The 24,673-nt window shown below is 39.3% G+C and overlaps 1 protein-coding gene across 1 annotated transcript in view; it reads left to right on the top strand.

The window, feature by feature from the left end:
- ITGA9 (integrin subunit alpha 9) overlaps positions 1-24,673 on the top strand; it is a 291,817-nt gene that overhangs the window by 126,906 nt on the left and 140,238 nt on the right. The window contains exon 16 of the mRNA XM_050938116.1: positions 19,702-19,851. Within this exon, the coding sequence (XP_050794073.1) occupies positions 19,702-19,851 (150 nt within the window). The remainder of the gene's footprint in view (positions 1-19,701; positions 19,852-24,673) is intronic.

A 24,673-nucleotide genomic window follows, 5' to 3' on the forward strand; every position in this document is an offset into this window, starting at 1 on the left:
CCCAAAATCCATGATTTGTGCATATAGATGTGGTAAATGCAGGCACAAAGAGTAGGCATCGATGTGGGCATCACTTTGTGAAATGAGATCCTAAAGGTCTACAAAGAAATGTGCAGAATAATTTGTGCATTGGAATCAGGGACCAGTTACCTTGAGATATACTGATGAAAAGCAGTATATAAGAGCTAGGTGGTAGTGGTATTATTGTTATTAATTAGTCAGCTTTTTATTAATTATAATAAAAGTTTATGATTATTATTAATTATAATAATAAAAGTGACTAGAGAAAAGGGAAGATAGTGTTTAGAAAATATGAAAAAAATATTCCATATCTAAGTCAAAACTTGGTTTGTAGCATACACTGCAGAATTGATCAACAGAACCTCAGAGTTGTGAACACCTTGGGAATGGAGGTTGTTCGTAACTCTAAAGTCTGGTTGTTCTTTCAAAAGTTTACAACTGAACATTGACTTAATACAGATTTGAAATTTTACTATGCAGAAGAAAAATGCTGCTTTTAACTATCTCAATTTAAATGAAAGAAGCACAGAAACAGTTTCTTTATCTTGTCAAACCTTTTAAAACTTCTCCTTTATCTTTTTAGTAGTTTACGTTTAACACTGTACTGTACTATGTTTGCTTCTTTTTTTTTTTTGGTCTCCGCTGCTAACTGATTGTGTTCTTACAGTTCCAAATGAGCTGTATGGTTGACTGGTCAGTTCATAACTCTGGTGTTCGTAACTCTAAAGTTCTATTGTACCAAACTGTGTTGCTTTGGGGAATTATGTATAAATCACCTGGCATGCTCTTTTCATTCTGTAATTATGCTTTATCAGCACCCCAATTTCTCTCCAAAAAACTTACCTCTCTTACTGCACTTCAGAAATAAAAAGGATTATATTTTTTTTAACCCAGATATTCAGATACTTGCACAATATGAAAGGAAAAAGTAGTTTCAGAAAGTAGAGCTGGATTTGCATATAGAGCAGTCCAGAAGTGGGATATAATTCTAGACCATTTTATTTCCTCTTACATGTTAAAAACTAAACCTTGAATATACTATGACATTGCAGATTGGTAGAGTAGTTAAAGTAGAGATTAAGGAAAGTTTAAAATAGTATTAGGAGTATTTAAAAATAACTTTAAAACCCGGGTTTTCTCCCCCTTTGTCGTTTACATTGTGCGCACAGTGTATCTACAAGTGTTTTATGCATAAACAATGCCTGACAGCTCTGTGTTAAATTGCTGTAAAGGTGCTCTTCAGACTGACCAAAGGCTAAGTGCTTTCGTTAAACAAGAGGTACTGTGGAAGATTTAATGTAACATGCCGTTTGTCTGCTTCTCCCACAGCTGTCTCTGTGGTTTCTTGCATGGCTCTCAGCGCATGGAAAGCCCTTCCTGAGATGCTTCTCAAGGCCACTTTGCATTCACTTCCCTCCTGGATACCATCTTTACAGGGATGCTTACAAGAAATTAGCTGACTAAGGGCTGGTCTTCACTGTGGGGAGATTGATGCTGCTGCAATGAGGTCGATTTAGTGGGTCTAGTGAAGACCTGTTAGATCGATGGCAGAGTGCTCTCCAATGGACCCAGGTACTCCAGCTCTCCGAGAAGAGTAAGAGAAGTCGACCAGAGAGCGTCTCCCATTGACATAGTTATTCACATAGCTGGAGTAGTGTAACTTAGGTAGACTTATCCCCATAGTGAAGATAAGCCCTTAGAATGGAAGGTTGAGGGTTGGTTGGACATCATCTCTTAACATCTCTCTGACATTTTGTTTGTGTTGTTATGCTGTACGCTCTGTATTGTTATGCTGGGCATTTGGCACACCATCTTGTTGAAACTAGTGGGTGTAATAACTACCTTCTATGTAGGCTAAAGGAGGGAACAATCACATGCTCCTTTGTTTAGCACTAGCTGAAACAATGGAAAATTACTGTCCAAGGGCTGCAAAATGCATACATGTAGATATAAAATAATAATTACATATATCATAAGTTGCATAAGTAATTATCTACTTTGCATGTGAAGCTGCGTATTTTGCATGCATAGTTATGGTCTTGCACCCAATGTAATATTGTGCAGATGTAACTTGGGCACAGATTTTCAGAAAAGCCTACATTTGACAGCTGAGCTCGACAGCTTGAATTTAACAATTCTCGGAGGCTCCTTTGAAACTTCCTTCCTTGTGCATCTATTTTTGACCTCCATAATCAACATTCAGGCTATTCAAAAGCTGTACTCAAAAGCAAATACATAAGAGACGGCAACAAAATGTTTGTCTTTTGGTGACTTGGTGTTTAAAAAAGGGTTTTGGGAATGAACTGAAATGAATTTTTTGTAAAATATAGAAATCCCCAGAGGACATTCAGGGTTGACATGAGTGGATAATAGCAGCACAGGAATAGAAAGTCTGTTTAACTTGGATAGATTCATTGGTGTATCATTGTGAAGGGTCCCACTGACACATGGGCCAGTGTGGGCCAGCTTGGTAAATGGCCACGGTTCTTTTAGTTGATTACACTGTGCAGTAGGCTTTAATTTCTTTCTTTGCTTGTTTCCATTAGGAATTGTGTCCTGCATTTTGGACCTTCTAACCCTCTCAGCAGGTTGCTGTTCTAAAGTACTGCTTTCTGCTGCTTAAGTGCCCAAAAAAGGGATTTAGTTTCAAGTTGTAACTACTAGTCTGAATAGCTGTAATGTTTGCCTAGAGCAACAATACCCTCTTCTGAAAAGTAGATCTCCATTTTAAATTCTCAGTAGATTAGCTATTAAAACCTGTGTAATTTTGCTTTTGCAAGTAGATAACATTACCGTAGTGTATGTGGTTTTCCCTATATTTCATATGTGGAATACCACAAATACCTCAACTAGTTACTTGCAAAAACAACTGCAAAGATTTTAACAGTAACCAGTGTGCATAAATATGTATCACTTTTTTACTTGATTACTTAGTTTTATTACAATAATTCTCTGCGATGGAATAAACTGTAAAATGCCTGCATTGAAAATCTGCTTCTTAGAATCTTTGAGGTAACCTTTAATGTATTTTTGTCTTTTTTTTTTAAATGTCCTTTTCAAAGAAAAGATGCAATCGTTAATTTGGTCAGCTCTGACGATAGACCTTGGAGATTATATGTGCTGCAGAACGGCAGTTAAAGGAATGGAAAAGTCAATTGAGGCTATTTCTGCATAACGGAAAGGGTTTTCCTTGCACAGGCTTTGGAAAAACTCGCTGGAGGTGGACACCTACCACCGTAATCTGATCTATATTTTTCCCTTTTGTTTCCTTTTCAAATGTCATATGCGCAGAGAAAACTCTCTTTACTGAGGGATAGTGGTAAAAGCCAGTTTCCTTGTGGAAAAGAGAATTCCACCCTCTTTTTTTTTTTAAATCTTTCTATATTTTTAACGTAATAGGAAGAGGTAAATAAGCTCTTGTTTTTTCATCCAGTAACTTAAGATGTCTCGTTTTATTTCTCAGTAGCCTGGCTGAGGTCTTTCCAAAAGGAGACAGCTTACCTGTGGGTGGTGTAAATCATTTCCGCAGTCAAGACTCAACGCCAATCATGTTGCATCTGAGTTTTTTAAAGACATTTTTCCATTCCAGTAAAAAGCTTCTCTTTTATTGACTCTCACCATAGCATTAAGTTCAGGACATAAATACACCTTTAGGCAGTTACCAATATTGTGAGTCTTTTATAGTGTGTTTTATGAGAACAGGACATATTTTAGTTATGGTTATTTCATGAGTTCATATTGGGAGAGAGTTGAATTAGACGTTCAAATTTTAAACCACATATGAAATCAATCTTGAATTGGAGTGAACTGAAAGAGAGATTGTTCTTGCATGTCCAGTTCACTTTGTAGACGAGGTGCTGGTGCAGTGCATTTCCAGAGGATTGTCTCTACTGACTTTGGTTTATATACTATTCCTCCTGAGTTTGGCCAAATGCTCCTGAAATGTAAGTTGTTAGTGTCCCTCATTAGTCCATATCTCTTCAACCAGAGCAGCATCATGGTGTAGCAGACCTATTTTTAGGGTTAAGAATTTGCTGTGGGAAACATTTCTGTGTGATATTAGCTGTTGTAATGGCCTATTGTATTTAGGAGCAAAAGAGATCCTAGCAATGGTACAGGCCCATTCCTCGATGGCAATGGTAGAATTTATTAATGATGCAGAAAATGCAGAAGTATTCAATAAATATTTCTTTTCTGAATTTGAAAAATATCCCAGAATAATGTACTTGTCTTACATGAAGATAATGAAGGACTTTCCAGTCCATTAGTAATTAAGGAGGATGTTAAACAACATCATCTAGCAATAAACATTTTAAAATCAGCAGAGTGGATAACTTGTACTCAAGAGTCCTCAAAAGAGTTGACCAGAGAGACCTGCGGATGTTACTATTTTGTAAATCTTGGAATACCTAGGAAATTCCGAAAGACTGGAAGAGTGCTAATATTGTTCTAATATTAAAAAAAGGCAGGCGTGATGACTTGGGTAACTATCAGCTATTTAGCCTGATATCAATCTCAGGCAAAATAATGAAAAAGCTAATACAGGATGCAACTGAAGAATTAAAGGCTAGGAAGACTATTAATGCCAGTCAGTGTGGTTTTATGGTACTTGCCTTGTCAAACAAACTGACTTCATTCTTTGAGATTACAATTTTGATAAAGGTAACTGCATAGATGTAATAATATATTTTGACTTAGTACTGCATGACATTCAGATTAAAAGTTAGCACTATGCAATATCGATAAAGCACCCATTAAACAGATTAGTAACTGTCTGACATCTCAAAAAGTAGTTGCCAGTGGGGAATCGTCATTGAATGTGGGGATGTTTCTATAGGAGTTCTGCACTGTACTAGTCCCGATGCTATTCAACATTTTCATCAAGGATCTGGAAGTAAATATAAAATCAGAGCTGATAACATTTGTGGATGAAACAAAGATTAGGAGAGTGATAAATAATGAGGAGGACGCAGCAGTCACACAGAGCAGTTTGGATTGCTTATAAACTGGGCCAATTCAAACAAAATGTGTCTTAACACAGCCAAATTCAAGGGCATCTGGGACCAAGGAATGCAGGTCAAACCTACAGAATTGGGAACCGTATCCTGGAAAGCAGAGTCTCTGAAAAAGGTATGGGGATCATAGTGCATAGGCAACTCAACATGACCTCCCGGCGTGATACTGTGGTAAAAAGGTCTAGTGTATTTCTTAGATGTATAAACAGTGGAGTGGTGAGTAGGGGTGGGGAGTTGATCTTTGTATACAGCAGGGGTCGGCAACCTTTCAGAAGTGGTGTGCCGAGTCTTCATTTCTTCACTCTAATTTAAGGTTTCACATGCCAGTCATACATTTTAACCTTTTTAGAAGGTCTCTTTCTATAAGTCTATAATATATAACTAAACTATTGTTATATATAAAGTAAATAAGGTTTCAAAATGTTTAAGAAGCTCCATTTAAAATTAAATTAAAATGCAGAGCCCCCTGGACCAGTGGCCAGGACCCGGGCAGGAGCTCTGGCTATGAGAGAAGACACCGGAGCTAAGTAGGGACTTCTGTGTGGTGATCGGCTTTACTTTTGACCTTTAGGGCTGTTAAGAACTATTTTTGCTACTAAACCAGCCCCAGGCAGAAGCGATAGTAACCCAGATTGAAACTTGTGTGTGCAATTGTTAAAGGGCCCTCAAGAATGGGAAACAGAGGCAGGATGCTGCAGAGTGACTTGTTTCCTGAGCACTCCCTCATGGCCACCACTGACCCTGTGATAGCCTTCCATGTTTTATGTGAACCTTGAGAAAACTTTAAATAAATATTGGTCTGAGTTTGCCATGCTTTAGTGATCTGTCACCAGTTCATTAAAACTCTGTTTGTGTCAGCAATTTGTCCATCAAAGCTTTCTGCAAAGTTTTTTTTCTTTCACTTTCTCTAGATATCTATAAACATTTTTAGACTTCTCATTTGGGGAATATGGGAGTTTAGCCTAGGTTAGGTTACCCATTTCTTTTTTTTTATCACCACACCACAAGATAGACCTATGATTTAGTGTAGGCCATGCCAGCTCCCTCTTAAATCTTCTGATAACTCACCTACTCTAAAAAGCATTCTAGCCATCAGTTTGCATTAATGAAAATTAACTGATTTTTTGAGTTACTTTTCTGTGTAAATAATAATTATTGCAGGGATGTTATGAGTCCATACATGAGAGAGGACATGTCCACGAGACAATGTTTCTAAGATGAGAATCTCTGTTTCACTGGATTGTGCATAAGTACCCAAAACCAACCAAATTTCAGTTTAAACGTGTAAATTGGAAATCTAACAGTATCACTACCTAGAATACCTTATTTCAGTAATAATGGTACAGTAATTTTATAGTATCATTTCACTCTACAGAATTACTGCCTTCTAGAGTTACCCTCTGGTCTGATGAAACTGTGACTGTTTTATTAGTGCTTATTTGTGGAAGTTTCTGTCTGGTTTATTTTTAAAGTCATTGGAATTTTAAGGGAAAGCTGTTTTGTTTTTCTCCTGTTCCCACTGAGAAACACCCATTCTTCCTGTTCCCTTCAACTTTTTGAACCAATTGCTCTTTGTCATATCATGCTATGTCCTTCTAGCCCAAACATCTCAAAAACCCAGTCCGACTATTCCGGTTATAAGATTGTGGAGCAAGAGAATATTACCGGATGTGTCTCATGATTGTCCCTCCGTGGGTGTACAGAGAGCAGTCCTGCGAACTTGGACTTCAGCATGGCCAGAATTTCACTCTGAGGCTTTCCAGGACTTAAACGTTAGATGGTTCATGAGGTTTCTGAAAGGTATTTTGATTCATTTTAACAGTGGTCTATTTTCATTTAGATCTTGTGCTGGTTTGAAGCATATGATAGAATTAAGAGGCTGTAGTGAGAAAAACATGATCATGTGACTCTTGCGACAATTAGGAAACAGAAGAAGCAGAATGGAAGTCAGAAGGAGGTAGGAGTAGTAGTGCAGAATGTTGATGAGGTGTTGATCAGTATACAGGGACTAAGCTACATGCAGTACCTAATCCTTGCAGTAATCTGTGAAGAATGTTCTACACCATACACTACAGATACATTTCCTTTTGATCTTATTTATATTTCTCCTCCCAGCATTATTACCTAGCAGATAGGATTACAAAGTAGTGAATGAGGATTGTCACTTTAGAGATCAGTCATGTCAAATGCTAGATGGTTTGCCCTTCCTTCCACTGTCCTGAGTCATAGGCACATACTAAAACCACAATGGAAGAGAACGAACAGTTCATGGTGGAGATGGAAAGCTCAATACCTCTCACTGAGGGTAGATGGCACCCTCTGTATATTTGCATTGTGTTCCCCTCATAAGGTTTCATTTAGCTGTGAGCATTTAATTACGTGTGACGTGATTAGATCTATCATTGTTCTGGATATGCTGTATGGCTTAAATATCCAGGACTTTTAAAAATCGCATCTAAACAGACTCCTTTCCCAATCCAATTTTAACAGCATGAATTTATCACTATGGTCAAAATACAGCCTCAAAATTAACACATCCTTCTTACAAACACAGCCTGTCATAATACTGGAACTAAATTATGTATATAGCGAATTTCTAGGTGGGATCTCTATGGTTAAGGCTTTAAGGCAGTTTGCACTTTAACCTATTATCATTTGCTCATATAAATTAATAAACTGTTTGTAGTAAACAAATTACTGACGAATGCTGCCTTGTCTGCTGATGGACTTAGATTTTTATGAATTGCTTCATTGTTCTAAATTTATTCAAATACTTAATCTACCAAAATTTCAGCCTCTGGATGGGTTCAGAATTTGGATTACTGCCTGTGTCCACTATTGGTGATAGGATAGGGCAGGAGTTCTCAGATTTTTGTACTGGTGACCCCTTTCACACAGCAAACCTCTGAGTGCGACCCCCATTATACATTAAAAACACTTTTTCATATATTTAACACCATTATAAATGCTGGAGGCAAAGTGGGGTTTGGGGTGGAGCCTGACAGCTCTCGACCCCCTCCCCCATGTAATGACCTCGCGACCCCGAGGGGTCCCGACCCCCAGTTTGAAAACCTCTGTGATAAGGTAACTTGATATGTTGCTTCTCTTCTTTGATTGGTCGAGTGTAACTAATATGGATTGGGCAGTCATGATCATGTCACTGGGCCTTTGATTCTCTCTGGAGAGGGGAGAGTAGTTTGTGGAAATAGAAGCCAGGTTGGCTGGTTTAGGGAAACTTGAAGAGATCTTAAACTTTTTCCCTTTTTTGGCCACTTGGGTCAGGCCTTGCCTGAAACATCACTAGTAGATAGATAGTCTATGCAGTGGGCTGGAGACAGATTTAAAATGAATACTTTAAGTGCATTGAAATGAAGTGTGGATGTGTAGTCCACAGCAAGTTTTTGTGTGTCTAATTTTATAGCTCTGTACCAAAGCTCTGTCCAGAGGTTTTGCATGATCCTGTGTGTGAAGGGTTCAATTTCATACCTTTTTAAATCCCATTTAACTGGTTAGCAATGGGTCTTTGGCCTAGGGCTTTACGGTCTTTAGCCTAAGGTTTTCCCCATGGGCACTATATTTGTTGAACAGTGATATTTTCATATATCTACCAAAGTTATTTATTAAATATACTAGTCTCCAATTTTTTTATCACCATTCACTGCAGTCATTGTCACAAACAAATTAATAATTGTGGCATGAGTGTAAACGTACAATTCCTCTTACTCCCTCATTGTCATGGCTCTGGTCAGTTCTTGTGCTGTGTTTTGAAGTTTCTCGTAGAGAACAATAGTTTGTATGTACTCAGGCTATTTTGTTTTTATTGACTGGTCTCTAATTTACTGTCAGCATTCACCACAGTCACTGGCACACAATACCCCGCGGTGTGAATGTGTACTCCCAGTCCTAGTTGAGAGGGTGTGGCTGGATCCCTATGAGAGCCGTTCATCAGGACTCTGACTCTGAAGTCTGGGGAACATTTTGTCAGATTGTTGCTTTGTTGCATTATGTAGAATTGCTCTATTTTTAGCTGCCTTTTACTCAGCGTCAGCACGCAGTGAACAAGTGAAGCAGCATTGATTTTAGACCCTGTGCAAAATCCAGGGGACAGTCCTAATATAAGGACCCACATTCACAGCTTCACTGTTGCAACGAGGCACTTTTGCTGGCACACCATGGTGATCTACCGCAGATAAATATTCTCCTTGGGAAAGCTGACTGGGAAAATCAGGATGTTGGCTAAGTAGACGTTGGCTACGGACTTGAAATTTGTTATCTGTGCACATTTAGTATGAGCAAAACTTTTCACATTGTGAACATGAAAATTGATTTTCTAATCTGCTGAAACATTCATGAATATTTTTTCCCTACTATTCATTTGGATCTAATAATTAAGAACTTTCAAAAAAGTTTTACCTTTTGGGTTTATTTTCTAGCGAAAGCTGATTTCCTTGCATATAGTTTGAGGGCGAAAAAGCACAGCCATTTTCAGATGAGAGGAGAGTGAATAATAAATTGCAACTATTATTAAAAAAAAAAGAAAAGAAAATATTTTATCTTTTTCTGAACAGCTGTACCACACAGGTCGGGTTGGACTGTTGATATTTGGCATGGAAATAGCTCTCATGGGCAACTGCAATGGCTTTTAAAATATAAAGGGCAGAAAGACCCTTGTACTATCTAACTCTATCTATATATTTTTCAAATTCCATTACCAAAATAAATTATGATAATAAATATCTGCCACCTCTATTTAATAGTGGAAGAAAAGACACATGATATCTCTTTCCCCCTCTCACCTCCATTCCAGAGTTTAAGTGTCTCTACTCCCATGGTTGAATGAAGGAGCAATATTTTTGCATGTAGATCATTTCAATAGTGGTAATTTCAAAAAATAATCTTTCTTCCTTTTGGTAGCATGCCAATGGAGATGATAAATGCCATCCTTCTGAAGTAGTCAGACTCTTATCTCAATTACATTCATAGAAACACGCTTCATCAATAAACTCTTTCTTTGCACATCGCTTTCTGTATAAGATTTCCAAGGGCTTTATTGTCAGCTGCTAAATTGAATTAAAATAGGATTGGTGACGATGTCATGGGTGCCATCCCTTCACCCGTGCATATCCTCTTGTCCTGTAGATTGGTCTCCTGGCTCTTCTTCCTGACTCACAGCAATGTAAAACTTTTTTTTTTCATTCAGCTGTTTTATTTATGACATTGGAATTAAACAGAACCCTTATATTTGCCCTGTACATGTGTTTTCAGTAAAGCAGTATTGATGGGAGGCTTCTTAACACAGCATTGTTATAGAGGTCATCAGCTGGGTATTGTCAAGGATCTAGATCTGGGTCTTATTTTAAAGTAAAGCAGTGTTCAAAATGCTTTAATTATGTTTCCTAACAGTCTAGATTTTTGCCTTTTTTCAGATTTCAACCATATCTTCATCTACCTCAGCCTACCTCTGGATTCTGGAACATTCGTAGTATCAGTGTTTGGATAAGGAAACTGCCTTCAAAAATTATGAATTCATGTTTTTCACATGTTGCAAACCAGGGAGACAGGTTGATCTTGCTTGGTCCATGTGGGTTTAATCTACTGGTTTTACTGTATGTCAGTCCAGTGGCCTGCTGGATATGTCTCTCTATTTGTAATGACTCATTTAATATACATATAAATATAGGCCGAGAGCGAGATAGAGACCAGGCAGCATATTAATACTAAAGTTTGTTATGCTATTTTGGAAAATAGCACTGTTTGCATTATACATCCTGATCTTGTACCAAATCTGTCATTATACAGAATGACTGAAGAGCCAAGGATATGAGACTCATTATTGGCTTTGTATACTCAGGACTGTTTGTGTAGATTATATAGTTCATCAGTTTTTTGGAAGGAAAGGTAGTTTACAAAGAGATATGTAGTTAGATTATAAATAGCTGTATAATACAGCATTTGGTATTACTTTTAAACAACCTTAAAGATGTACTATATAAAGAGAGATTGATGGGTCTATAGAGAATATTTTGATAGCAGTATATTAAATGTGGTAACTTCTCTCAAAAAGTAAGTATACATGTTAACACAGGCAGATTCTGATTTAATTGTCTTATCTCAACAGAGGCTTCCAGCCCTCATCAAAATTTATGAAAGCTTAAGAAAGGGCTTAAAATAAATATTATACTATCTGTGTTCATTCCTGGAGTCTCTTCCTTTATATTTTTTCCAAGTTCAGTCCTGATTTTGACAAGTGCTTATCACCTTTCGGACTCTTATACAGAACCAACCTAAGAAAGGATCTATCCATCTACATAGATAGGAGAGGGCAAACTGTACAGTGCACCTAGCATCGCTGCCAAAATCAGCTTGAGCTCTGAAAGGCAGCTTCTCCAGAAAAGACTGAAAAGTTTCAAAACCTCGAGGTCAGGAGATGTTCCCTTTCTTTGCTACCTTTTTTTTTTTTTTTTTTTTTTTTTTAAAGAAGCATTCTCTCACCAAGTGGGCTACAAAATGGGAAAAAGGTGCAGATGACAAAAAACTTGTTAAAAAGAAATTTGGGCACTGAAGAGACTTGGCATTCAAAGAAATTATAGGCAGGAACATTGAAAAACGACGCGAGCAGCATCCAGAATTTAATCACAAAGTCTTCAATAATGAACTATAAAGTAAAAGTCAGAATGAATGCACCAACTAACAGCAAAACATAATAGTCACTTAAAAAGCAAAATCTACCTGCATTGACATCAGCAGAGTTGTGTTTGGGGCATATTTGGCTCACTGAGTTTTCTCCTTATTGATAATTCTTTAAGAACTTTCAGCGATATGCAATTGCCAAGTATTAGTAATGCTTTATATGTTATAACAATAACTAACTCTTTCTCTCAAGTCTACTGAGAGGCAAGTATGTAAATATTATCATTATCATCCCCAGTTAGCTGATTGGGAATCTGAGGCAAAGGGTGAAGTGACTTGCCCAAGTTCATGGAGTAAATCTATAACACAACTGGGATTAGAACTCAGAACTAAAACTGGTTGAAATTGTTCATCAAAGTGATAGTCTAATGAAAAATGCTTTGTTCACAAAACTGAAAATTTCCTCCCTGGCTGCTTGCCTGGCAGGCTCTTGTCAATTTAACTTCTTGCCTGTGAGACTGACAAAAGCTGTCCGGGAGCCAGGGCAAAGAGCCTTGACACACTGCTTCCCCAAACAGAGTGCCCAGCATCCCAGCTGTCTGCCTCTCCAGCTCCCAGAGCTACTTGGGGCCAGGGAGGCTGAAAGTGACAAGAGCCTTTCTGGTGCGCAGCTGGGAAGCCAAACAATTCTGTTTTGCTTCTTCCAAATCAGATTTTTTTTCTTGAAAACCTTCCTGTGAAAAATGTTGCATTGTTGCCATTTTGTCCTGTGTTTGGGATCACTCCCCTCCTCCCCCAACCATGACATTTTTCACAGGAAAGGATTTCCATTTTCCAGCCAGCTCTACTCAGAACTTCTCAACTCTCCATGTGCTTTTTCTTCCAAGTGTGATGTGGCCCAGTTCTTATGATGTTATCCTTTGGTTTCAGTTGTATGTGTAATACAAGACTCTCCTTCAGCTTCTCCTTTTTTTCCAATGATGCCCATACCCACGTTTGTAAGGATAAGTTTCTGCCCTGTTAGAAACATCTGTGTGAAAAGACTTTCACATTCTGGGAAGAGAATAGGAAGCATTCTGCTTTTCCAGACTGCAACTCTGAACAGCTTTTGGGGATGTAAATCCTATAAGTTCACTTTTCAGTTTCTATTTTAAACTTCAGAATTCTTCACAGTATGTATAATGATTAAAGTGTAGCAACAAAGAAATGTTTGTGTATTTTGACTTTGTTAAGCATCACAAGATCATAAAAGAAAACAGAAGTGAGTATTATTGGAACATTAGGCCTCTTGACTGAATTCAGATGCTATTAATTACACACAAAGTAGCCAAAAGTACACTAAATTTGATTTAGCCTACTGTATTAGCCTTTTAAGTTCTACTTCACCCTTGGAACAGTATGTCTTTTTTTTCCCCCTCCCCTTCTTGCTATGCCAGTGTCTACTGTACACTATATGAAAAGAATAGCTTACAGCTACAATGAAGGCCACATCTTTTCTGAGAAATGTGTGTAAACCTGTGTTACATCTGCCATTTGCTTGAGAGATGCCTGATTTCAGGTGTCCTCTGCCGGGCATCTAAGTGGCCTCCTGAACTTAGAGTGGGAGGCACAGCAGTATAGATATGACAAAGCTGGAGCTAGCATCCTAGAATTCACTTTTTCAAAAGAGAATTCTGCAGGGAGAGGGCCAGGGCACCTCGACTGGTGTTACAGACTGCCATCAAATAGGTCAGGTGGAAGTGGGAGGGCAAACTGGCCAGTAGATAAGGGAGGTGGCCCAGGAGAGTTGAATGGATAGATTGTGGAGAGCAGAGACTTGTATGTGTGTAAATGTCAAAGTAAAAGCTCCTGGGAGTGAGGGTTTAAGATGGGGCTTGTGACGTACACAATCATGGGGAGTGTTGCATTCACCAGGGCAACCAAATTATTTAACCATTTATTCATTTTATTTAACCAGGTGCTTGAAGGAGGAATAAACATTTATTGTTTTGCTCCCTTTGCTCTATTGGATTTTGTAATTGGAGCAGGCTTAGGTTCCAAATGGCTTATCTGGATATAGAGAATTTTGGGGCAGGCTGAATGGTGATGATCATTCATTATAAATTATCATAGATGATCAGATGTAATGTGGGAATATTCAGTGCAATGCTTTATTGTAGAACTATGCAGTGTGATATCATTTATGCAAATATGAATATGCATATTCATAAAATATGCAATTGCTATTTTCTTTATATAGAATCATAAAATTGGTGGATAGTGGCCTTAATAGGTTTGCCTTTGGGGAAGAAGTGAATGTAGGCCTTAGACAGAAGTTACATATGGGTTAATTATGAATTTATGATTACTGTGGCAGATGGACATCAACACAATTACATTGTGCATTATACCATGGCCATTACATTATTTCCTATACTTGTATTGAAAGTATTGTTTTGCATATTTGAAACTTGTAAAAGTGTCTAGAACCTGGGATAGGTGCTTGTTTAGAGATAAAAGGAAAATAAACATTTCAGGGTTGTGTTTTAAAATTAGGCTCCTGTTTAGGCACCTAAATCAGAAGGGCACTTTTCAGAAGCAGAGAGTAAGCAAAAATTCCAGTGGTATCTACAGGTTTGGGGAAGGGCTGAAGGCCACAAGAGGAAATTGAGAGTTGTTGCAGGGAAGGAAATGCAGAAGGAAAAGAGCCTGGAGCATCACAAAGATGGGGAAAGGGGAAAGAAACTGAGAACGGACTTGAGGAAGGAAGAGAAACAAAAGGCAGAAATTACACACACAATAGCTTAGTGGTTTGAGCATTGGCCTGCTAAACCCAGGATTGTGAGTTCAATCCCTGAAGGGACCATTTAGGGAACAGGGAAAATCTGTCTGGGGATTGGTCCTGCTTTGAGTAGGGGGTTGGACTAGATGACCTTCTGAGGTCCCTTCCAACCCTAATCTTCTATGATTCTATGAAATAGTAATGGTCCTAACAGTGAATATATTTTCCCACAGAATGATGCTGAAAGTGACTTAATTTTAACAAAAGATTTTCTTACTATTTAAGAGTCATATTCTATCCTTGATCATTGTGGAAGTCCCCTTGTAGATTGAGGGGGGTATATAACTGTAAATTTACACCCCAGCCCATGGGTTGTAATTAAAAATGGAATTTGGTGTTCTCCTACTCTCCTGCTGAAGACTTTCACGTTAGGGAGGAGCGGGTATAGCAGAGTATGGATTAGCTATGACGATTGATTAGTCTCGTATACAATCCCCTAATTGTACTGTGGCAGTGAGCTGAAAGAAATTGGAATTATATGCCTTGGCAACTGCTCTTACCATGAATTATCTGATTGTGAGAGTGTAAATCCTGTTCTTTAAATAAAACTGTGGCCCATTCCATGTGGATTTGTTGGGTATGTTGATATATGTGTGCTTTTTGTGCCAGTGACTTTAGTTTTGAGAAGGAAGCAGATGCAATAGAAGGCAGTGTTTCTGCAGAAAGTGGAGTGTGTTCCTTTATTTATGCTGCCTGAGGTGTCAGGCTGTGCATGTGAAAGGCTCAGAAAGAGTAATCCCTTCTAGCGACCACCTGCTGCCCTGGAGAGGGAGTTTTAAAAAATATATTAATGAAATTACAGCTACTGGGGAATGTGTTGAAATCAAAAGTTATGTGTTCACGGTCACAGTGTGATCATCGAGCTGCGCTTGCGTTTCAACTTTAGGGATTTTCCCCCTATAAATGATGTATTGAAGCCAATGAAAGTTTCAGCTATGAAAATGGTGTGTGTGTGTGTGTGTGTGTGTGCGCGTGCGTGCGTGTGCGTGTGTGTGTAATTCACTTGCTTTCTCCTGCTAAACCAAAAAAAAAAGTAGAAATATATCGTAGTGCCAAATTTTAGATCTTATCTCACCATTTTTATATTTCCCTGAGGTAGCTGTTTTGGGAGAGGAAAGAGCAGTCTGCTTTTCGTTAGTATGAGCTTTCAGGAACATGATGTTATTTTGAAACTACGTACTTGCTACATTCCTAAATGCTCTGAAAACCAGGCCATGCTTCTTTGAAGTCTAAAGTTCTCATCAGTGAGCTAATGCGTACTAGGACTAAATCCATGTGCACCATACAATATGCTGTAGAACAGTGCTTGTCCACACCCAGTCTAACTGAACCTCCTCTTTATCCAAATATGGGGATGTCCATGGAGGAGGCAACCTGGCTTGCAGGAAAGAGCAAAAACTGGGAATTGGGATTTTTTTAAATCTGAATTTGCTGTGTGATCTTGGGCAAATCAGTTCATCTCTCTCGTGCCCCATCCACAAATATAACTAATGATACTGACCGAGCTTTGTTTTTAGGGTTTACTAGATAATTTTTGCATAGAGCTTTAAATATTCAGTGCTGTATCAGTAAGCAGAGTAATGTAGAGCTCTTAGTAGTGCCAGGGCCCCGTTATGCTTGGCACTGTACAAACATATAATGAAGAGTTGGTCCTTGGCCTCAAAATTTACAATCCAGCTGTGGATATGTCTATACTGCAATCATGGTGTATTATGGAAGGTCATATAGACATACCTGAGTTAGCTTTAATCTAGCTATCTTGCATACCAGTAGCAGTAAAACCATGGCAGTGTTGGCTTCAGCATGGGCGAGCCACATCCATATTTACCCAGGATTCCAAGTGGTTTTGTTCATACCATTTGTGTGTACATGTATGCACTAAGTATTGTTAACTATAGGGCTTGTGATTGTGATTAAGTTTTTAACTGATAAACACTGATAAAACCCCATTGATTTTAAAACAGTGAAATTGGTATTTATCCAATAAACAACAAAAATGGTTATTTGTCTATACTGAGCGGTAGTGTGGACTATGGGGTTGTGATTTCTAAAGCACACTGACATGCTGCACATTAATTGGTTCATATACACTCTACTTGTATGCACAGAAAATTTCCTAGCATGCTTTAATGCAGTGCTGTTTGAAAGGGTACTATGTTACACACTAAGGAATATTACAAAGAGATTACTCATTGCAGTATATATTGTAATACGTGCTATAATATACATTGCTCATTATAGTATAAACAAAGATGAAGCCCTGAATCTACATACAACTCAAAAATAAATCCTGAAAAATTAAATTAATAAACACCAAAAAACCAAAAGTCCTGGTTATTTTTTCTTCTTCTCCTTCTCCTCCTTCTCTGAATCCCAGTTACACAGCTGACCTCTTGTTTATCACTGTGGTTTTGATGTCCACTGAAACTTTTTTTGGATTTTTTTATAGGCTGTGATTTGTCAGCAGTTCTTTTCAAGATGCAAAAATGCCTGTGCCTTTTGATACTTTCTCAGCATAGATGTGTAAAATGGTAAAGCCACAGAGGTGCTTGTGGCCCTGATTTTCATTAACAAATAATTGAAATTAGAGCTGTACAAGTGATTAAAAGAGTAAGAAAAATGAAACCGATTTGAGTTAAGGGCTTTGGAGCGTTTTCCTTGAACCTGGCTGTCATCAACATTTCCAAGCTTCCTTTTAGAAATCAGAATCACTTGGGGTTTAATGGGAACCTGGGGCATGTGCCATGAGTGTATGATTCAAGTGCCAGGGATGAAATGTTCAGCTAGACCAAAGTGGAGGAGCAAAGAGAGATTATATCCAAGAACAGTAATCTTCCTAATGTACTTGGGCACATTTTTCAAAGCATCATTATGTAGTTATGTCCCAGAAAAATACATGTGGTATCTGAAGAGAGAATTGCTTTCTTGCTGTGTTTTGAATATAAGTATCCTCTAGGAGATCCTTTTTTTGTCTCTGTAAGCATATGAGTAGAAAGAGGAGAACATGTGGTGTAATTAATAGCCGGGCAGGATTCACTATCTCAGCTTTAATTAAAGACAAGTGGATATGTGAAATATATTTCCCTGGGGCTATGCTAAGGGAATATCCACACATAATTATATCCACACACATAATTAATCTGGCTGCTGGAAGTCACAATTTCATCGCTGAAAGAAAGCAGAGAGAGACTTCAATGAACAATAAGGGCACACTTCAACATCCACTGAAGTCAATGGAAATATTTCCAGTGACTTCAAAGGATGTTGGATTGGACCTTCAAGATTCATGTTAATGTTTTGAAGTCATTAAGAACTTGAATTTTCTATATTGTATTAGTAGGGCTGGAAGAAATATAGGTTTTATCCCATTACCTGTGCTGTTAGTTGGTATGTGTTTACACAGGTGGTTGGGTACATTTTAGTAAGATTGGTGATTTGGCTGGGAATTTGCATTTTGCTGTTATAATATGGATTTATTCCGTATAGTCTCCTTTTACTTTCTTAGATGTGTATACAGTGTGCCTGTATGTTCATGCAATATTGTTTTAAGAGATATTATATATGTGGTGTTTATTAGAACTCTATTAGCTATGCAGGTTTGGGCACTCTTATTATTTAACGTTTTGTATACAGTATAGGCATTCAAGGTGATCTACAGAGAAAGTAAAGGAATGGTCCCTGCCTCAAAGATCTTACAGCCTCAGCTTAGGGTACTGTAACATGACTCTGCAGGGGATACTTGTAGGGGCTGGTAGTGAACCAACTGTTGCAGACCTTATTAGAGGTTTGGATGTACAGTAGAGTATGCTGTATGAATGCCCATCCACCCAGGTCCCTAGTGGTTGTGGATATGAACTGATATTTTGCTAGCTTGGCTAGAATCTAAACTCCGACTGATTTTTAGGAGGTTTCTGGGTTCCAGTCAAAGGATTTGCAAAGCCCTAATGCTTGCCTTGAAACCGATGTTGAATAGGCTACTTGGAATACTGGGTTAGTGCACTGGCACTTCACCTCTGGAGAGCTAATCTCTTCACATAGCTACATAATTTGTCATTATTGGCAGCCCCTATTCAGAAAAGACCTCTTACCACTTGCTGATCAGGACTGGAAACTTGGCCTGTCTCTAAGCTTTGCTTGCATGTGCTCAAGGGAGTGTATTTATTTCCTTAATTTCATATGCGTCAAATTCATAACGAATATTTTAATTAGACAGACAAATATTTATCTTGAATGTTTATGAAAATCTGGGATGTTTGCCATTTCTTTACATACACATTCAGAAGTCTGGTTTCAGAAAACTATATTAAATAGTATGGTAAAGAGTGTTTAGTCCTGCCTTTTCACAGAAAACAGAATTCAGGCTCCATATGACCTGTGTCAAGGTGGTGTGAATTTGATAGCCTTGTTTTAATGCTGAAGGGAAAGCAATCCCTATTAAGGAGCTGTCCCTCCAAACATAAGTAGTGTGGCACAGTTTAGTACAACTGGCAAGTCTTTTCTGTAGTAAAGCCAAGAACTTGGTGGTTAAGGAAGTTGAATCACCCCCCCTCTCTTTCCAGAGGTGGTTTTTCTGCCAGGCTAAGGTCGATTTCAGGGCAGCGTGTGAAAGATGAAATTTCCAGCACTGCACTTGCGAAGTCTTCACATTAGTAGCCCTGTCTGTCCACTTATTTCCCAACATGGCCAAAACAAAATTTTCTCTTTCTGATGGGAGGGGTCAGCATTACAGATGTGCTGCCTCTGCATCTGACAGGTTTCAAATAGAGATGACCCAGACCCAAAGCCTTGGATCTGAAAGCCCCTGAATATCACAAAAATTTATGGTTTGGTTCCATATGTTTCACTGTTAATGTCAGGTCCTTAGATTCCACCCAAATGGCCTGATTGATTTATTTTCTTAAGTGCAAATTTTGATTCCATTGAAGTTAGTAGTAAACTCTCTGCAGGTTTCAGTAGAACAAGGATTTAGCCCATGAAGCCCTACTACATAGCTTTATAACTGTTTTGATCCTCCACCTAATTCGGGTAGAATGTATCAATTAATTTTTGGCAATGAAAAGAATGAGTTGCCTGTAGATGCCAGCTACTTTTTCCAGCATCATCTTAATATAAGTTCTGAATGTGCTGTTCTCTTTCTTACTACTTACCTGTGCATATTTGCGTTATTGAGATGGTCACAGGCAAATAATTTCTCTTGTTCATTTACTTTTACAGAGACGAGTCAAAGATGTGATATCCCCAATTGTGTTTGAAGCGGCATACAGTCTGGGGGAACATGTGATGGGAAAGGAGGAGAAGGAACTACCTGCTCTTAAGCCCATTCTCCGCTGGAAGAAGGGAGAGAAGATAGCTCAGAGAAATCAGGTCAGGCCTTGATGGTTCTCCCCTCCCCCCACCTTCTCTTGACGCTGTTCCAAGTAAAGGAGAGAGACGTTATCTATTCTGAATTGGCAAAAGAATTACACATAGGAAGTGATTGTTGACCTAGAAGTGTTACTGTTGTCAAAGCTTGTCTTATTGCCCAAATCATTCAGATTTTAGGTTGTGCTGGGTAAGTGTATGCTGCCGGAGAGACATTTGTCCACACTACGGTCTTTTTTTTTTTTTTAATTTCCTAGTGTTGCTAGTATCAGGGCAGCTCTCCCATGTTGTGTAGACTTGCTCTGAGTGACTTTAGGTAACATGAGGGTGAGATCCTCCCCCCCACCCCACATTCCAGCCCCTTCATGCTGCGTAAAAGAGATGGAATGGTGAAAAAGGGCTCTAAAAGCCCTGGTTCCTGCCAGGGGAGGATTTCCACCCTGTTACAGGCAGCACAGAAGACAGCTGTAGGGCTGCTCTCTGAAAAACTCCTAACAAGCCCTAAGAGTTGAGGGGCGTGTCTGGAGTGAGGCTGCATGTGGTCGCCCTGTCAGGAGATTCTAGAGAGGCTGCAATTTAGACACAACTTCAGAGCTGGCTAAGTTATGCTGGGGATCTTCAGCCCTCAAAGCAGCCGGGGATTGGGAGGGTGTAAAGATCACTTCAAACTGCTGTTGCCCCTCTCCCCTTGGACTGTGTGTTCTGTGCTGTACCTGCTGGAGGAGCAGCACCGTATCGCCTCTGTGGTGCATAGAACTCTGGCAGCCCAATCCTTCTCCCATTCGGTGCAACTGGACTTTTTACATTAGCCTCACTGGGAACAAGAGAAGCCCCTTAAGTTTTCAAATACTCTTTCTTTAGACAGCTAAGATCCTTTAAATACATCTTCATATAGTTATACTCTGAATGATCTGGTATTTATCATGAATGTAAAGCATTCGTTTTATCAGGAAGCCTCTCAGCATTCTAGGCATTTAACAATGGATTGTCAGATCTGGCTTTCAGAGGCGGCTCCAGGCACCAGCGCTCCAAGCACGTGCCTGGGGCAGCAAGCCGCGGGGGGTGGCCTGCTGGTCCTTGCGAGGGCGGCAGTCAGGCAGCCTTCAGCGGCTTGCCTGTGGGAGGTCCGCTGGTCCTGCGGATTCGGCAGCGCATACGCCGAAACCGCAGGACCAGGGACCTCCCGCAGGCATGCCGCTGAAGGCAGCCTGCCTGCCATGCTTGGGGCAGCAGAAAAGCTAGAGCCGCCCCTGCTGGCTTTAACCTGTTGGAAGTTTATCACAAACTATATATTCAGTGTTGCATTGTCATGCATAATGTTCCCTTCTGACTAATAATAATGGTGGTATGTTTTTGATGTTTTCGTGGTGCTCAAATCTGCAGGCCCCTGAGTTGAAAGGCATTCAACTAAAAGTTAACTGAAACTAAAATATTCAGAGATACGTTCTTTACTACACATAAATGTGTATTTTGACTTGATCTTCCATTTTGCCTTTAGCACTTGTATTTATGGATATGCAGTATTCAGATAGGTGCATTTTACTTTAAAAGGTTAATTTAAACAAATTGAATTAAATCCAATGTTATTTAGAAATATTTTTGTAAAGGGGCTTTGCATGGCCCATATATGCATATTGTACTGTTGCAGATATAAGGTGGGAATTAGTTGCATAGTGGAGAGCTCTTACACATACAGTCTGGCTGAAAATGGAATCCTTTATTTAAGTTACACTTTTTTTTAAACCTATATTTAACATGAGAAGGTCAGGTCTAACCTGGGTGGGAGGGGACTGGGATGTAGTGTCAGATCAGTATTAAAATAGCTAGATATAGAGATTATGAAGCACAGAAAGAAAAAAAAAACGTTTTTGAGAATTTTCCTGATTTGTTTTCTGCTGCAAATTGGATGGGGAAAAGAGAGCTAGTTTATCAGTCCCTTCTCATGTGCCTTCCAGATGTTGGATCTCTTAATTGAGAAAGACAAAGATTTGAAGTTAGGGTGATCTCCACTGATAAATGGGGCTGAGTTTCAGATCTGCGATGTCCGTTTCAGTGATAAAATCCTGCTGAATAGCCTCTAGGAATAGCAGTGTAACTTAAAAAAATTGTATCATGTCCCAATTACAAATGATCTTTGGAGACCAAGTAGGATAATAGAAAGGGTAATATCAAACTAATCTAATGAAAAGACCTACTTTTTCAAAGGAACTTCTGAGCTTGGGTTCCTCAACTTTTGGGAGTCTAACTGTTTAATGCTTAAAGAGTGGATCATGCCTGAGACTAGAAGGATCTATGTTGGGTGCTTATGTGGCCTGCATTACTATAAATTAAGATTACGAGGCACTCAGATACTAATGTATTTATCCTTGCAACTCCCCATCAAGGTAGGTGAGACGTACTCTTGTCTCCATTTTGCAGATGGGAAACTGAGACACAGAGGGACTCTGGTCCAAGGTCTCCCAGGAAGTCTGTGGCAGAACAGGGACTTGAGCCCTGGTCATCTGAGTTTCAGACTAATACTCTCCGCATCCTTCCTCACTATACAGGCTGCAGAACTCTGTTCCACTCTTATTGTTGCAGAGATCTCAATCAATGTTTCTGTTTGCTCCAGGAGCCTCTCCCCTTGCTCGATTAAAAATATTTTCCCCTTGGTTGGGTGGGATTCCTAAAGCAATCAGTCCCACCCACCTCTAATTATCTGACCTTGCACTGTTCTATAGACATGGGTTTCAGTGGTCAGTATCCACCTTAAACTGGCAGTGACTGGGCACATGCCAGGAAAACTAAAAAGGACTCCACCCTGAGTATGTACTGGCTCAGGCTGTTCTTTTCTGAATGGAAAAAAGGGAAAGATTCCAGTTCAGAGCTGAATTTGAACAGCCGGGGTCTAGCTGTATTGTAACTTTGAAATATCTGCCATTAGTTAGCGAACTTAAAAATAGTAATTAGTGGAGGCCATTGACTGCAGCGCATGACATGCATATTTTGGTAATCTTATTTTCATGTAATGATGGGCGAGGCCAGTGGTTTTCCACTGTTGGACCCTCCTCCCATTTATCAATATGAAAAGGGCAGCATGCCTGAGATCCCATGACGCCTGTTCATCACCCCCAGGTTGAACAGTCATGGGATAGACCCGTAGTTCTCAACCTATTTACCATTGTGGGCCACATCCAATACTACCTGTATGGTCCTGAGGATGTCCTACGGGCTGCAGCATTGTGCTGATTGGGCCACAAGTTGGGAACCACTGGGCTAGACCAAGCACAATAGCCTTCATGTTCAGCAACACTATGTGTGTATGCAGGGAGGCAAAAACATGATCTCATCATATTAAGGTACAGGATTTAAATCACCCAGAGCTGCACAATTTTTCCAGGGCATCGTGGGAAGAATCAGCTGAACTTTATCTGGGTAGCTGAAGATTTTTACTGAGGATTTATGAGGTGATTTATAAGGGGGAGGGGGCAATCCTTTGGGAAGTGTTGGAAGGAATTTGGCCTACGTGCGGCCCTATAGGTCTGGGGGTGGAGTTTGAAGGATAGTTCATTGGCCAGAGCCCTTGTTTTGAGTAAGGGGGTGATCTCTGGTAATCTTATTAACGTGTGTAGATTCTTTTACTGTTTTAAATATGTTTTTTCTGTTATGATTTTACCTTAAGAATGAAACGTGCTTGTTTAGAAAGATGTGTGGGAACTTAATTGTGGTAATTACACTATGTACCCTCTCTGAGGAGAGAGACACAGCAGGTCTGTGTAGGCAGAATGTCTTTTGCTGGGGATATCACAGTATAAGCAAGGAGCTCTGCAGTCTGGAAGTAACTCCTGCACCTCTGACTAGGGTAACTAAGAATAGAAACAGAAGGAAGAAAGCAACAAAGGTCGCAGGATCTCTTCAATGCCTCAGAAAATTTCAGCTTTGACAAACCTTCAGAATGGACAGACTAGAAACAATATTGTCCCAGATTTCACACTGCAATCAAACTCCACAAAGAAATTGGGGAGATATAGGTATTTTCTTTAATTTTGTGTTACGGGGAAATGAGGAGAGAGAAGACAAGCCATAAAGATAACCATGAAATGGTTCTGATTATGTTTAATGTAAACTTTATACTTCAGAGAACTGTGGTTTATGAAAAAGCATGTTTTTTTCCAGAAAATTCAAGAACCAGGGGAAAATGTTGAATGTTTTACAAGAGCTCTGTATACATTGGTGGAAAACTGATTTTAGGAATGCAAAACATGAATATATCCGAGGCAGGCTGGTTATTGGGTTAACAGATGATAACCTTTCACAACAACTACAGGTGAAGAGAAATTTAACCTTAGCCACACCTATACCAATAGCAAAGCAGTCAGAATTAGTCAAACAGAACAAAAGGCAGGAGCAATTTGAAAAAACCTGAAAGTAGCTTAGAAACTGTGAACAGACTCTTGAGTATTAAGTCATTAGCACGTAATCCTGGAGGGAGGGAGAGAACTCCTAGACTAAGAGGGGCAAAGTCCAGCCTACATATATAAGGTGTGGAAAAAATCATATCCCAAGGTCTACCCCAGCTAGAGGTATACAGTGTGTAATGCATGAAATATAGACATTTTGCAGCTGTTTGCCACACCAAAGCAGTCGAGGAGTTGACTCATATTGCAGACAGTCAAGAGCTATTGTTTCTGGGATCTATCACTTGTGATAACAATAGAACCTGCCTGGAGAGAGAAACTGAATATTCGTGGCAAGACTATTGACGTTAAAATTGGCTCAGGCACTGACATCACAGTCATCTCAGAAGGGACATACAATCACCTTCAACCGCTTCCAGAGCTGAAGT

This window comes from Gopherus flavomarginatus, chromosome 2 (genome assembly GCF_025201925.1).
Source record: "Gopherus flavomarginatus isolate rGopFla2 chromosome 2, rGopFla2.mat.asm, whole genome shotgun sequence".
In the NCBI taxonomy this organism is placed as follows: Eukaryota; Metazoa; Chordata; order Testudines; family Testudinidae; genus Gopherus; species Gopherus flavomarginatus.